The sequence below is a fragment of the Fistularia commersonii genome, chromosome 9, assembly GCF_037954325.1.
Source record: "Fistularia commersonii isolate RoL2024-O1a breed Wild chromosome 9, RoL_Fcom_v1.0, whole genome shotgun sequence".
Classification (NCBI taxonomy): Eukaryota; Metazoa; Chordata; class Actinopteri; order Syngnathiformes; family Fistulariidae; genus Fistularia; species Fistularia commersonii.
In genome coordinates this window covers 5,691,570-5,705,420 of record NC_141292.1, presented here as the reverse complement: position 1 = coordinate 5,705,420, position 13,851 = coordinate 5,691,570, and the positions used below count along the sequence as shown (strand labels likewise).

Here is a 13,851-nt window from a genome sequence, read left to right as displayed (position 1 = left end):
GAGTTTCCGATGTGCAACCAACCTCATTTCTCGTAGAAAACCAGTAATCAGACAGTCCATTAAGCATTCATTCAACCTGATTCCCTCAGGAAATGCTCTGAGAAACCCATGGACAGCATTGACTGTATTTTGTACTTGAAAATAGTTATATATATGAAACACATGCAGAGCAGACTGTGTTTGGTTACTGATTTAACATAAGAACATTTTTTTATTTTATTTATTTATTTACTTATTTTCTATTTATTTATTTATTTAAATTATATGTTTATTTTTTTAGGCACATTTATCTTTGGTGATATAGTAGAGCCCTCTGGACTAGTGACTGTAGAGTTGGTTTCTTGCACCATTTGTTGTACAGGTATGAAATAAAATTAACAAGTCTTTCTTCCTGGACAGTTGCACGCATATCGACTTTTCATTAAAGGAGAGAGAATTTTTCCTGGAATGAATATGCAGAGGAAAACTAAGAGGGCTGGTAGGTTCGTCTGCCTGTGCTCTGGAAATCAGCCATGCGAATACAAAAAGGGAAATGTTTCGGGCAGGCTGGACGGTTTAAAGATATGCATACATTTTTAGTGTTTTACCTCAAGGCTCATTTATACTCAACATTGAATGCACATATGCACAGAGCCTTCTGTCAGTCCTCTGCATTCATTTCATTTCATTCGTAATTCTATGTTTTCGGGGAGCTTGAGGATGCATAGCCAAATGCACCGAACAGAGCAGTTCCAACAGAAGTCGCAAGGGGGGAGCGCTGCAAGACAAGAACGCATCGGTATAGCCAAGGAAAAGACCTCTCCATTCATATCATTAGTGAATGATAGTACACATACTGACACTGTATACTGTGTCATTTTCTCTGCATGTGTCACGAGCTCCTCCACATGCACTATCTTTATTATTGTCTGAAACGGAGCACGGAAGTCTGCACTCCGTGCTGCCCTCTAGTGGGCGTATTCTAAACAGCCGTTGCAACACATGGGAAATATATGATCAGTTACCTTTGACAACGTTCAAAACGGGCGGCTTTACGTAAACACCTTGGCCATGGATGTGCCTTTCAGAAAGAATCATCCACTGCTCCCCACCGAATTGCAAAGCTTTCAATTTGCAGATGGAGTTTGATGTGTCGGGCCATGTTCAGACCCTCTCAAGTCATGAACATACCCTTTGGAGCGATTCCATTTCTTTTATCATTGTCAAAGTGTATTACGATTACATTATTAAAACATTCCCTGAATAGGAGAATCTGAATTTGTGATATTGCTAAACCAGGAGTGAATATCTGTTGGAAAAATGCCCAAAATGCTAAGCCACATTAGATATTTTGGCAGCATAGTGTTTCTTTCACATCATTCCTTTAATCCAGTGATATTGGATTGGTCTTTGTAGCCATTCCTCTAATTGGCATGGAGATAGAGAAAATTGTTGGGGGGAAAATAAAATCGAATTAAAAAAATTAAATAAATAAATACTGAATCACCATGATTTGCTCTAAATTAAGGATCAAGAGGGACTTAAAAAAAAAAAAGAATAAAAAAAATATAAAAAAAATAAAAATAAAATATATATATATCATTTTTTTATTTATTTTTTGATGAGTTAAAGCAGATTCTGCAGCAGGTCAGCAGCTCAACTGTCGGTAAAGAGCTTTTAAAATTCTTCTGTTTGTCATTCAAAGTTGACACAGAGCAGGTTGAGGATGAGTGGCTGAGTCTCAGCTCAGTATGCAGAATTTCTTTTTATACTCTCCCAAGATTAGTTAGGACTCAAAAAGCAGGTAAAAGCACTGTGAAGTTGAATAAAATTCCACTTCAGGCAGTTTTAAACTGGAGAAAGAATAACCCAGCAAAAAATCAAACTATGAGTGCACTCGGCGTCACGATAATTGTGAACCTGTGGAAACGTTTAGAGAGTTCCATGTTATTCAAAATGTCTATGTGTGGTGCAACCATGTCAAAAGTGAACTGCAACTTTTTGAGCTTTTTGGTTTCTTCGTCACCAAAAACAGAATTAAAAGAAATGACATAATTTCAATCATTCACTCAAACACAGTTTCCCTCCAGTAAATCGAAGTGACTGATTGCGATGGAGTCACTGCACCTGTTCTAGCGCTGATTTCGGTGCCGCTTCTTTATCCAATTAACATTTTATATCAAATCCTGTTAAAGTTCTGTTCAATTACAGTTATGTGTTCGGTCGGTCCAATTGCTTTATTGTTCTTAAAACTATGATCCCCCCCGGGCATCGGTAGGCAAAATGGAGCCTCGCATAAAATATTCAACGTATCTTCAGATCAGGTAGGATTTTAAAGATATGCGCATTTTGATGGATCTCACCCCAACTCCCTTTCCTCCAAATGTCGAGCTCACCTTATAAAACTATAGTGAAAGAGCAAATACATTACCCATATTTTTCTGTCACATAGGGCTTTCTATTATATGGAGGAGGAGGGATAAGGACCCTGAGGTGCAAAAAGAGCAACTAAATGGAATTACCTTTATACATCAGTGCCACATTATGCATTCAGTGCACATGCTAGAGAGCGCATCTATAATAAACAAGTAAAAAGTTTTATAAATCTTTTGGGAATCAGCTTGCAGCATGCCATTATGCTTTAACTACTGCATTAGTTAGACAAGTTGTCTGGTATTTAAAGTGTAGCAGTGCAGCATGTAAAGCGATGCCGGGGCTCACAACAACTTCATGTGGGAAGTAACACTGATTTAAAAAAATTATACTGATAATTTATAAAAATTACATTCTAAGGTGCTGACTTGGACTTTACTGAAAAAAGATATAAGTATCTATCCTGGTACTTAAAGTCATATCACTTAATAGCACAAATTACAAGTTAAATATTTCCCAAATACAAAGAAGCTGAAAGATATGGTATTTTGCAAAAGAGTTTAACATTAACAGCTTATAAAGTTTCGACCTGTGTAATCTTTAAAAGATTACACATTCAACATACAGTGTCTGTTTATATGAATGCACTTTTCATCAAAACGCTGTACAAATGAGAAAGGTTGAGAGTATGATACTGATGAATTACGAAACACATTCAATTAAATCATTTAGCCTATCATAGAGGGGAACGATGGGGTTTAATGCCTCCAATTAACCTGCTGTGTGTTTTTCATGTATTTTGTGTTATTTATAACAATAATAATAATAATAATAATAATAATGATAATTTTAGAGGATACATCTCGCAGATTATTTAATACACATTCTTCAATAATTTTCATACATTTCTCAGGAAACTTTTTGCTGTTTTTTTTTCAACTTTCAGGTAAATAACCACAGTTTATACGTATACATTTCTGACCAACATTGCAGGCCCTTGAAGTTCTATGGATGGTAACTGTTTCTTGGCTGCTAATATTTGACATTAGAAATTTGTCTTCCATCCTTCTATTACATTTAACATTATCCCCACTTACTTTTCAAATTAACATTTAATACTTACGTGTCTCAGATATATACGTATACATAGTATGATTACCAAATCATCTACTGTATTTTGAACCATACCAAAATGCTAATGAGTTGTGTCTGCATTAACAGAAGACAAGATAGGCGGGCGAATCGTGCAAGTTCTATCTTCGCTCACGTGAGACGGAGGAAAAAGCATGGAAAACCGATGGTATTTTTGATGAAAAAAAAACAAACAAAAACAAAATTCCCTTTCTTATTCCATCAAAGATATCTACAATGGACCTCTCAGAAACAGGAACAAGCAAATGATTATTTTGAGATCAAAGCTGTTCGGTGATGCTGCAAAGCACGAGTAGAAATCACTGATAGTACTACAAAGCTCTATAAAATGCAGTCCTGGAGAGCAAAACCAGCAGTCTGGATCCCTCATGACAGTGAATTCATCTTTCTTCACATCATTTAGGCCTGGCTTTATTTTGTAAATGAATCTTATTTTTCACCCTGTGTCAGAAAGGCATTTGCATGCGGAAGGAACATCTCAGTCTGTTGTTTGTTTAGAGGGATGTCTTAGTCATGCGTGAGAAAAAAACCGAAAAAACAAAAACATATGTTCCTCAATTGACAGTAGAGAAAAACATTAAATGGATTAACGCTATTGTTTTTACTGTTTTTTTTTAATGTTAATGGTCACATCAGTTGCATGGAGACACAATCTATTCAAACTCCATCTGCTGCTCAAGAAATTAACTTTCAATTTTTTCAGTTGGTAAAAGTCTCCACTTACATAGGACTTTCAACCCCTTGTTGTTTCAAAGCGCTTTCACGATAGACCATGTTCACCATTGGTGCAAAGTGCTAACCAGACCTTTGGTACCGAATTGGGGGCTTAAGACACTTGGGCACGCAGACAGGTGGCGCCAGAAAGCAAACAGTAGACCTCTCCATTTAATGGATTACCGTTTTTCCAGCTGAGCTACAGCTTTTTTAATGTGAAAATTAAACATAATGAACAAAAAGCCATGTATCAGGTAGAGAAAAAACAGAATAATTACAGTGCGGTGAACCGGGAGTTACTGAGGTCACTCAATAGTCAGAATAGTTTGAATATATGAATTATGCAATGTTGGCTCTGACAATTCACGCTGATAGAAATATAAGGAGATGTTCATATAGGGTAATTAGCTGATTTTCTCAAATGATTATGTCATAGAATCAATCGTGTCTTTCACATTCATCCCCACCGCTCATCATGTCATTGCATCTCATTTTCATTTGCCTTGACACATCACTAAATGTGTTTGCATTGATCACCAGGGGGAAAAATTTATATGTATTTTTCAATATTTCACAAATGAAATTAAGAGCTGTAAAGTAAATATATAAATAGCATTTACATCTCCCCATCTCTCCCACCCTCAACCGAACTCCTTCAGGTGTATGATACAGCTTAGAAAATAGGATGAGAGATACGCGATAGCCTTCGCAAGTTCCGGCAAAAATCTTATTTGTTACGGCTTCTTCAACAATGAGATTGTATTATTTCTTGTGCTTCTTTCTTCTTATGACTCGAAACCATACAAAGTTGAACCCAATGGCAAATGTTGAATTTCAAAAGTCCTTACCAAATCTTACACAATGGGAAATCTCTTTCCTGGTATCAGCTCCACAGCATGTAATAACCGACACCTCTCCTGTTAGCCTTTGCCCCCTATTCACTGCTTGTCCTGCGGTGCTAAACCCATGACATAAGAGTGAGATGTCATGCGGTGTGTACATGCTGTGTGCCACAGGGAATCGAGTTGCAGAGTGGGGTCATTTTACCACTGTTGCTTTTTATATATATATATATATATATTTTTTTTTTTTTATCAACCATTTCTAAGAAAACAAAAAAAAAAAAAGACAATGACTGGAGACCAAGACAGATAGAGACGTAGGTAGAAAAAAAAAAAAAAAAAACAAAGAAGAAAAAATCCCATCTAAGGGTAATTTTTCTGCAAATGGGCAGCACAAGTATTATCCCTTGTTTCCACCCCACACACGTTTCATAATTCATTTAGAGGGCCCATCACAAAATCAGAAACAACCTGTTCCTCTCCTCTCAGTGTGTTCTTTAATATGTTTGTCAGAAACCAAAATCTGGTTTGGCACATCCAGGTGCACAGTGGTCTTGCGCAAAACTAATTTGCGACAAAACCACCTGTATTTAAGACAGCAGCTGGAGATGGAAGATGGGGCTTTTAGTGATTGGATAATATCAAATCCAGCATCTTTTTTTTATGAACACTGATGCTGATACTGTTTATCCACATGTAATAAGTCATGCAGTGTTTTGGTTTGTGCGTCTAAGGCTAAGGTTGTTGGGATGAGGCTGAACTTAAACGCAAACATGTAGGATATGGCAGTTTTATTTCATAAAATCAATGTTTCTCTCAACAAGCAAATAAGAATTAAATGCATACATACATAAAATAAAATAAAAATTAACATGAAAAGGAATAATAGACCCAATTCAGGAATAGGAAATAAAGACCAAAATGGTATTATTGTGACTATTATTATTGTGGTTGTTGGTGACAGCAACAGCAATACTCACAATAATAATACATTCATAAAATGACATTATATATGTTTTTTTTAAGTATCAGATATGCATGTGATGTAAAAGGATTGCATGTATGTGTGTGACTCAGGCTGACAGACTGAGAGCAGAAGAGGAAATCAGATCAGAGTAAATTTGGCAGTCAGAGACTGTGAGGGCGGAAGTGAGGCCGGAAATAAATTCTACATACCTAGTTCAGTGACTACTTTCACATTACAAAAGCGGGATGGGTTGATTTAAGTAGTCCGCCTCCTCATGCCCATACAGTGATACTTTCTCTGTTACTGTGAAGTTGCTTGAACACTTGTTTTTTTCATGTCAACACCAGTCCTTCAAGGAGTGCTGAAAAACTCTAGCAAGCACTTCACTGACCGATGGTAGGATATGAGCCAGATAAGATGATATGGCTGTTCGCCTGACTTACCCATCATGAGTTCTACAAAATGAATTTCCACTCTGCTCATACAAGTGATATAAGACCATTTTACGTTTAGTTCAGATCTAGTAATCAAGTAAAAGGAAAGATGGCCTTGTTAAACTGCAGTTATATCAGTGGACATTCATTATATGAATACCAAACATATTCGGCTACACTGCTATCACAAGTCCCAAAACTGAAGTTGGGGATGAATGTAACAGTCACAATGAAGAATAATCATTCATTTATTCATTCATTCACCCCCTTTCAAATTCTGTTAAGGTACAATGAAAACAGCAAAAAATATTGAGGCCTATTATCAGACCTTGGTTATAACCTTAATGTTCCTAAACAACTTGAATGATAAATATATCTATCTATCTATATCTATCTATCTATCTATCTATCTATCTATATATATATATATATATATATGAGGAGAGATATAAAGAGAGATGAAGGCCGTTTCATTACACTGTCCAATGCACAAAAATCTTAGCAACCTTTGGACGTGCCCCAAAGCCAAGTGTATTTTGATCTCCTTAACTGTGTTTTTTTTTTAGCCAAAGCAACGAGGGTGACCTCACATAGGAGAGGAAAAACAATCATGCAAAGGAAAAAAAGAAAAACAAACACACACTTTTCCATCTCAGTGGTTCTAGAGTTGTCGGACATGGTCCCCGCGAAAAAGCCTGCAATGTCAATGACAGTAAACAGACCTTACTTTTGCTTTTTTTTTTTTTTTTTTTTGCAAAAACAGTCCAATACATGAAGATGTAAGTGAGCCTTGTCGCTGTGATTTGGTAACTCCTGCATACAGAAATGTTATCCAAACCAACACGGATGGTTCTGCAAGCAATGACCAGATTCCTCACTATTAGACTGCGTCAACAGAAAACGTGTTGAATTAAGCACGTGGAGCAACAGGTGAATCATTTGGACACAGTTTTCTTCTTGTTTGTACTTGTTTTAGGGTAGGGTGAAAAAAATGAAACAAAAAGAATACATCTACATTTTTTTTTTTTACATCAATATAATCTATCTAAGTTTGCTGCAGTCTCTGGGGCATATGGAAGAAAATCGGAAAAACTTAATGATAAAGATTATTTTCCTTATCGGGGTGATTTCATGCCATAATGATACATTAGTCATATTACACACATCTTCATTGCAAATATTAAAAGCTACTATTTCATTCCACAGTTTTACTTTTGGTAATCACACCTGTCTGATAAACACCACTGGCACTTTTGGCACATTGAATCTTGAATTTCCTTGACAAAGTTCCTACATTTAGCTTAAATATTGTTCACAGTCTACAGATTTCTATGTAAGCGACCATTCTCATAAAACTTAAAACAGCTTGAACGGACTGTTATGACTTAAAGCAGTTGTTTGGAATCTTTAATGCCAATAATGCAAAAAAATTCCAGCTCATATCTATACACCTTGTTGTAAATGCCACAATGGTCCTCATCAATTGTTTTCAATATTATTTTTTATTTAAATATTACTTTAGTTAATTTTATTGTCTTTTAATATTATTTCATTCTATATCTATATTTTTATTCATTTTATCTATTTATGTATTTATTTCCAAACATCAATGCTTTCTAACTCCGCAATGGTATTTTTCTGTACACCCTATAAAGGTAGTCCGCTTCCTTCTATCTATGGATGGATCCACTGGAAAACGACTGATGTGATTTTATTGACCATATTTAAACAATTATTGAATTGTTTTAATATGTTATCAAGAGAACATTCATTGCCTGCATTGAAAAAAAATAGAACTCTCCTTTTTTCATTGTGTGTTGTATTTGCCTCTTTCATCACAGAAAGACTCAGAAACAGGAAACGGAGTAGAAGAGTTACTCAAGTATCTTTACTCTGTACTGACCTTTCTACCCATCCATTCCCCATGACACTTTGTGCTAATAAATCAAAGCTGAGGAGGTAGAGCACAGCGGTGAGGGTTCTGGCTGTCCTTTTCCTAACCATTAGACTGCAATTGTATAATCTGATATTAACAGATTCCAGTAAATGCTTCATATGTAATGGAAGACGTATGACTGATAACTAATGCCGTAGCACATGGAAATCTCAGGGTTAATTATTCATTCATTTATTATCCAAAAATAGGTTAAAAAAGGAGAAATATGAAAAAAAACAGAAGAAAAAAAAATTACTTTGAGCCTGAAAAGTAAATTGTCCCATTAAATATGGCTTACCATGTCACAGCTGCTCCTATATTGGCTCCTATAGTGCACTATGGTGTGATGTTTTCACAAGGTAAGAGGTGTATACACACACACACACACACACACACACACACACACACACACACACACACACACACACACACACACAACAGACACCTCACCCATCAAGCTGAAAGAAAATGTAATGCATCAGAGGAAACCAAATTCTTCCACTGGCTATGTTTTCTATTTTGATGCTGTCTTGCCACTGTAGTTACTTTTGATTGTAGACCAGAATCAGCATGAATAGCGTGACCGGTGTGCCGCTAGGCAACCACCCATAATATCACAGTTGCACACGCGCTGTGCACTGACATCTACCTATCTGAATAACCATGGCGTTTTTCGGCACACTCAGTCTTCTGTTAGAGTAGATCACAAGGGGCCAGCTCTTCCTCCCAGAGCTCATCCATTACCTTCAGCTGTCCGGGATCCTGTCAATACTTCGCTGCTTTTCTTCAAAGGAGCACATTTGGTAGATACTGAGCACTCGTGGTAGGGCTACAGATTTTTTGGAGATACCCAACCGAGGCATCTAACCGCACAATGGTTTCACTATTTTTTTTCCTTGTTCCACTGCCTGACGTATCCCACAGTGTGTCAGATGCCACTGAAACCAGATATTAGTGTTTTTGACTTTTGCTTTCAGTGGTCAGAATATTAGCTCTGACCTGTGTTGATCAGCTCAACATCATCCAAGTGACATTTACTGAGTAAATGATTAATAGGAATAATTAATACATAAGGGACATCACTTGGGTGATGTAAAGGGTTCTTCCTTTGCCTGTACAACACACCTCTTTGTTTTCTTCTTAAAGGTGAACCCTGCTGACCATAAAAAGTAGGAATATTTTGGGTTCAAATTAATTGTTGGTCATCTCTAAATATTGGAAGTAGTATTTCATGTCATTTAAACAACAAGATCCCGTGTTGGACAAGGTATAAAACTGCACACATAAGATGAACAACTAATGCACTCACCATGCGTCACTTTGCATACTGTTGCATACTTTTTCCTTTTTTTTAATTTAATGAATTAAACTCTCAGAGTTGACAAAATATAAGACGCACTTGAAAGTGGTCAAATATAGTTACAACATTATTAGATCTGTATGTATCCAACAGGAAAACAAAATAACAGTGCAAACGGGGTCAGCTAACCGTTTAATGCCGTGGTTTTACATCGATATCATGCCTGAATGTTTCTCAAGCATTAGATTGATTGACCTTTTTCTATAGCGGAACATGTTTTAATTAAATATTCCATTGGCAGAAATGTTAAAAAAAAAAAAAAAAAAGAACAAGGGGGAAAAAAATATTATATAGTTCAATTATTCAGCACACTCAGTGCCACGTGATGTTTTTCAGTGATTTACAAGTTATCAAGCACAGCCATCACATAGGCGTTTAATGCCTCTTGCACGCATTGAACTACAGTATCGTGGCTTCCTCTCCTCTCTGCACAGCGAGCAGCCATGCACTCGAAGGTTTAAGCTGCAAATTTGCTAGCTGGCTGACTGAGAGGACAGAGAGGCCTTTCTCACCAGTCAACGGCTGTCCTTAATGAGAACAGAAAGTGATTTACTGGCGTAATGCTCCAGCCCTTAGCTTGTCTGCCTGCCTGCCTGCCTGCCTGCCTGCCTTCCCCGCCTTCGTGCAGCCAGTTTAGCCTGCACTCTTTCCAGAGATTGAAAATGAAAGCAAGGAAGTGGGGACACACTAAAAAGTCAAATAGTCCACAAAGTGCAATAATAACATTCCACCAGCTCCTCTCGGGTCCCCGAATACTGACCTCCGCAATAGATCCTATGTATTTGTCTTTTTTTTTTTCTTTCATTTTTTATCATGCACTTTTGAACAGCAGGGCAGCTTGTGGACCTATCTGGGGTTGTAGAGTACATTGACACCATTAGTTTTTTTTTTTTGTTTTTTTTTCCACTTATTACACTGGAGCAATGCTGTGTACACCGCCACCTTCCCCACACACACTCACTCACCTTACTCGTGCACTTTTACCAGCACGTAAACCACCAGGGCGAGGGTGTCGATCTTCCGAATGACTCAAGTGCACAACACTGAGAAAGCAAGGCGAGCATGTTTACTCCGAGCAGCTCTGCTCTAAAAAGGCATTTCCCACCGTAGGGTCGCTTTTCTCACCACCGCGGAATGCTTATCCGATCGCCGATGCTATGCATAAAACCGTTTCATAATGGCAATCGCTGATAACGTGGCCTGTCAAGGATCGCCGTTGTGTTGTTTTGATTCTTTAAGTTGTAATCGAACGCAGAAAAAGAGAGGGGTCCGGACGAACGTCTTTGACGCTCTGTCAAAGTTCCGCCAACAGAGTCTTGAAGAAAACGTGCTTGTTTGAGAGTAAAATGCAGATTTCACGCGTCTTTCGCAGGGGTCAAATTGCACCGCTCGATTCACGGCAGTAAGACCGCGCGTGAAATTTAACCACAAAATAGGAAAAGACGGGCGGACTTCTTTGACGGACCGACAGCGCGGGGCGCTTAGTTTGTTTTTCAATTCAGATCCGAGATGTGCGCTTTCATTTTCAAGTTGAGGGGTAGAGGCAGGGGGGGTCAAAAAAGAAAGAAAGGAGTAAAAAAAAAAAGCGAGGCTTTTCGCCGGGTTCACCTGACTTCTCGAGAGACGGGTCGAACGGCTTGGATCACAAGGATGTGCGTTCAAAGGGAACGATGAGGAGGGTTGTGCATTACGGGGAAGGTGAAGATGTTTGGTCTCCATGCGCTCACACACGTTGCACTACTGTACACATGATCATGGAGGGGGAGTGGGGGGGTAAACAGTACCAGAGCAGTTCTTACCCAGTGTGAAGTAAGGGAGAGCAGTGTTGTCAAGATCATCCATGACGGATATTCGCCCAGGTAGGTCAGTTCTAACGAATAAAAGGAGTCGGGATTCCCCACCTCCTCCTCCTCCTGCTCCTCCTCCTCCTCCTCCTCCTCCTCCTCCTCCCTCCCCGGTTCCTCCTCCACCTGCCCCGGCTCCGGCGGCCACGCTGCCCGGGGCTGCGCCGGTGAAGCTGAACTCGTTCTCCCGCAAAACAGGCAAGGTGGACACGGTGACGGTCTTCACCTCGCACGGCGCTTCAGCTTCGCCACCACCACCACCACCGCCGCCACCGCCGCCGCCTGCGCCGCCTCCGCCTGCGCCTCCTCCTCCGCCGCCGCTGTCCCGCTCCTCGTCCGGTGCCGCGGCCGCCGCGGTTCGCGTCAGCAGCATCCCGGCGCAGAGGACGCGGAGGTGCAGCAGGAGCAGCCCCGCCATCGCGCTCCTCCGCTGAGCTTCCCCCGGCTTTGAACGCCGCTCATAAACTGTCCGTCCACTTATAGTACAGTCGCTGCAAAAGAAACCGCGTCCGTCCAGGAGGCGGCAGCACAGGTGGAGTGTGCAAACACACACACACTCGCACACACACGCACGCACACATCCGCCGGCGAGCGCACTATGGGACTTTGTTAAAGGGAAACAACAACAACAAAACAAACAATCAAACAACTCGTTCTCCGGCAATGAAATTAGTGGTTCAGAGGTGAATGGATGAATGAATGAGTGAATGAATACATTAATGAAAACAGGATTGTCTCAGAAAATTAGAATATTGTGATAAAGTTCTTTATCTTCTGTAATGCAATTAAAAAAACAAAAATTACTTTTTCATTAAATTCTGATATTTTGAGATAGGATTTTTAGTTTTCTTAAGATGTAAGCCATAATAAGCAATACTAAAATAATAAAAAGCTTGCAATATTTCACTTGATTTCTAATGAATCCAGAATGTATGTAATTTTTGATGTTGCAATTGCATTACAGAAGATAAAAAACTTTATCAGACTATTCTACTTTCCCAAGATAAGTCGTGTACATGTATAAATAGTAAAAAAAAAAAAAAAAGAAAAAACATTTAGAAAAAAAATGTAAAAAAAACAGTTAGAATTAGAATTAAGGTGCTAAAAGTGTTTTCAAATGGGGATGTTTGAATTTCCTGTACACATTATGAAACAAAAAAGCAAAATTTGTGATGAATGGATGACTGTGAGAACACACACATGCACATGCACACACTTGCACGCAGACATCCGCCGGCGAGCGCTCTATGGGACTTTGTTAAAGGGAAACAACAACAAAACAACAAACAAACAACTCGTTCTCCGGCAATGAAATTAGTAGTTCAGAGGTGAATGGATGAATGAATGAGTGAATGAATACATTAATGAAAACAGGATTGTCTCAGAAAATTAGAATATTGTGATAAAGTTATTTCTCTTAACATTTTATTGTGATTATTATTCTCCCTCCTTCCTACTATTATATATTATTGTTATGTTTTACTTGAAACTCTGGCACAACAATTTCCTTCAGGATAAATAAAGCTGTTCTTATCTTATCTTATCTTATCTTATCTTATCTTATCTTATCTTCTGTAATGCAATTAAAAAAAAAAAATTCATGAAATTCTAATATTTTGAGATAAGAATTTTGAGTTTTCTTAAGATGTAAGCCATAATCAGCAATACTAAAATAATAAAAAGCTTGCAATATTTTGGTTGATTTGTAATTAATCCAGAATGTATGTAATTTTTGATGTTGTAATTGCATTACAGAAGATAACAAACGTATTCAGACTGTTCTAATTTCCCAAGATAAGTCGTGTACATGTATAAATAGAAAAAAAAAAAAAAAATTAGAAAAAAATGTTTGAAAAAACAGTTAGAATTAGAATTAAGGTGCTAAAAGTGTGTTTTAATGTGGATGTTTGAGTTTCCTGTACACATTATGAAACAAAAAAGTTAAATTCATGATGAATGGATGACTGTGAGAACACACACACGCAAATGCACATACACGCACGCACACATCCGCCGGCGAGCGCACTATGGGACTTTGCTAAAGGGTAAAAACAACAACAAAACAATCAAAAAACTAATTCTCCAGCAATTATATTAGTAGTTCAGAGTAGTGGGGAGAGGTGAATGGATGGATGGATGAATGAATGAATACATTTATGAATAAATGTATAATAAGAAAAAAATAATAATAATGAAAAAATAAATAAAATGTAAGAAAAAAAACAGTTAGAATAAGAATTAAGGTACTAA

General features: G+C 38.0%; 1 protein-coding gene across 3 annotated transcripts in view; it reads right to left on the bottom strand.

Moving 5' to 3' along the window:
- Positions 1-12,170, bottom strand: part of astn2 (astrotactin 2) — a 269,469-nt gene extending 257,299 nt beyond the window's left edge. For all 3 annotated transcript variants that reach the window (XM_086152123.1, XM_086152124.1, XM_086152125.1), the window contains exon 1: positions 11,557-12,170. In XM_086152123.1, the coding sequence (XP_086008249.1) occupies positions 11,557-12,019 (463 nt within the window). In that variant the 5' untranslated portion in view covers positions 12,020-12,170. The remainder of the gene's footprint in view (positions 1-11,556) is intronic.
- Between the last annotated feature and the right edge of the window lie 1,681 nt (positions 12,171-13,851).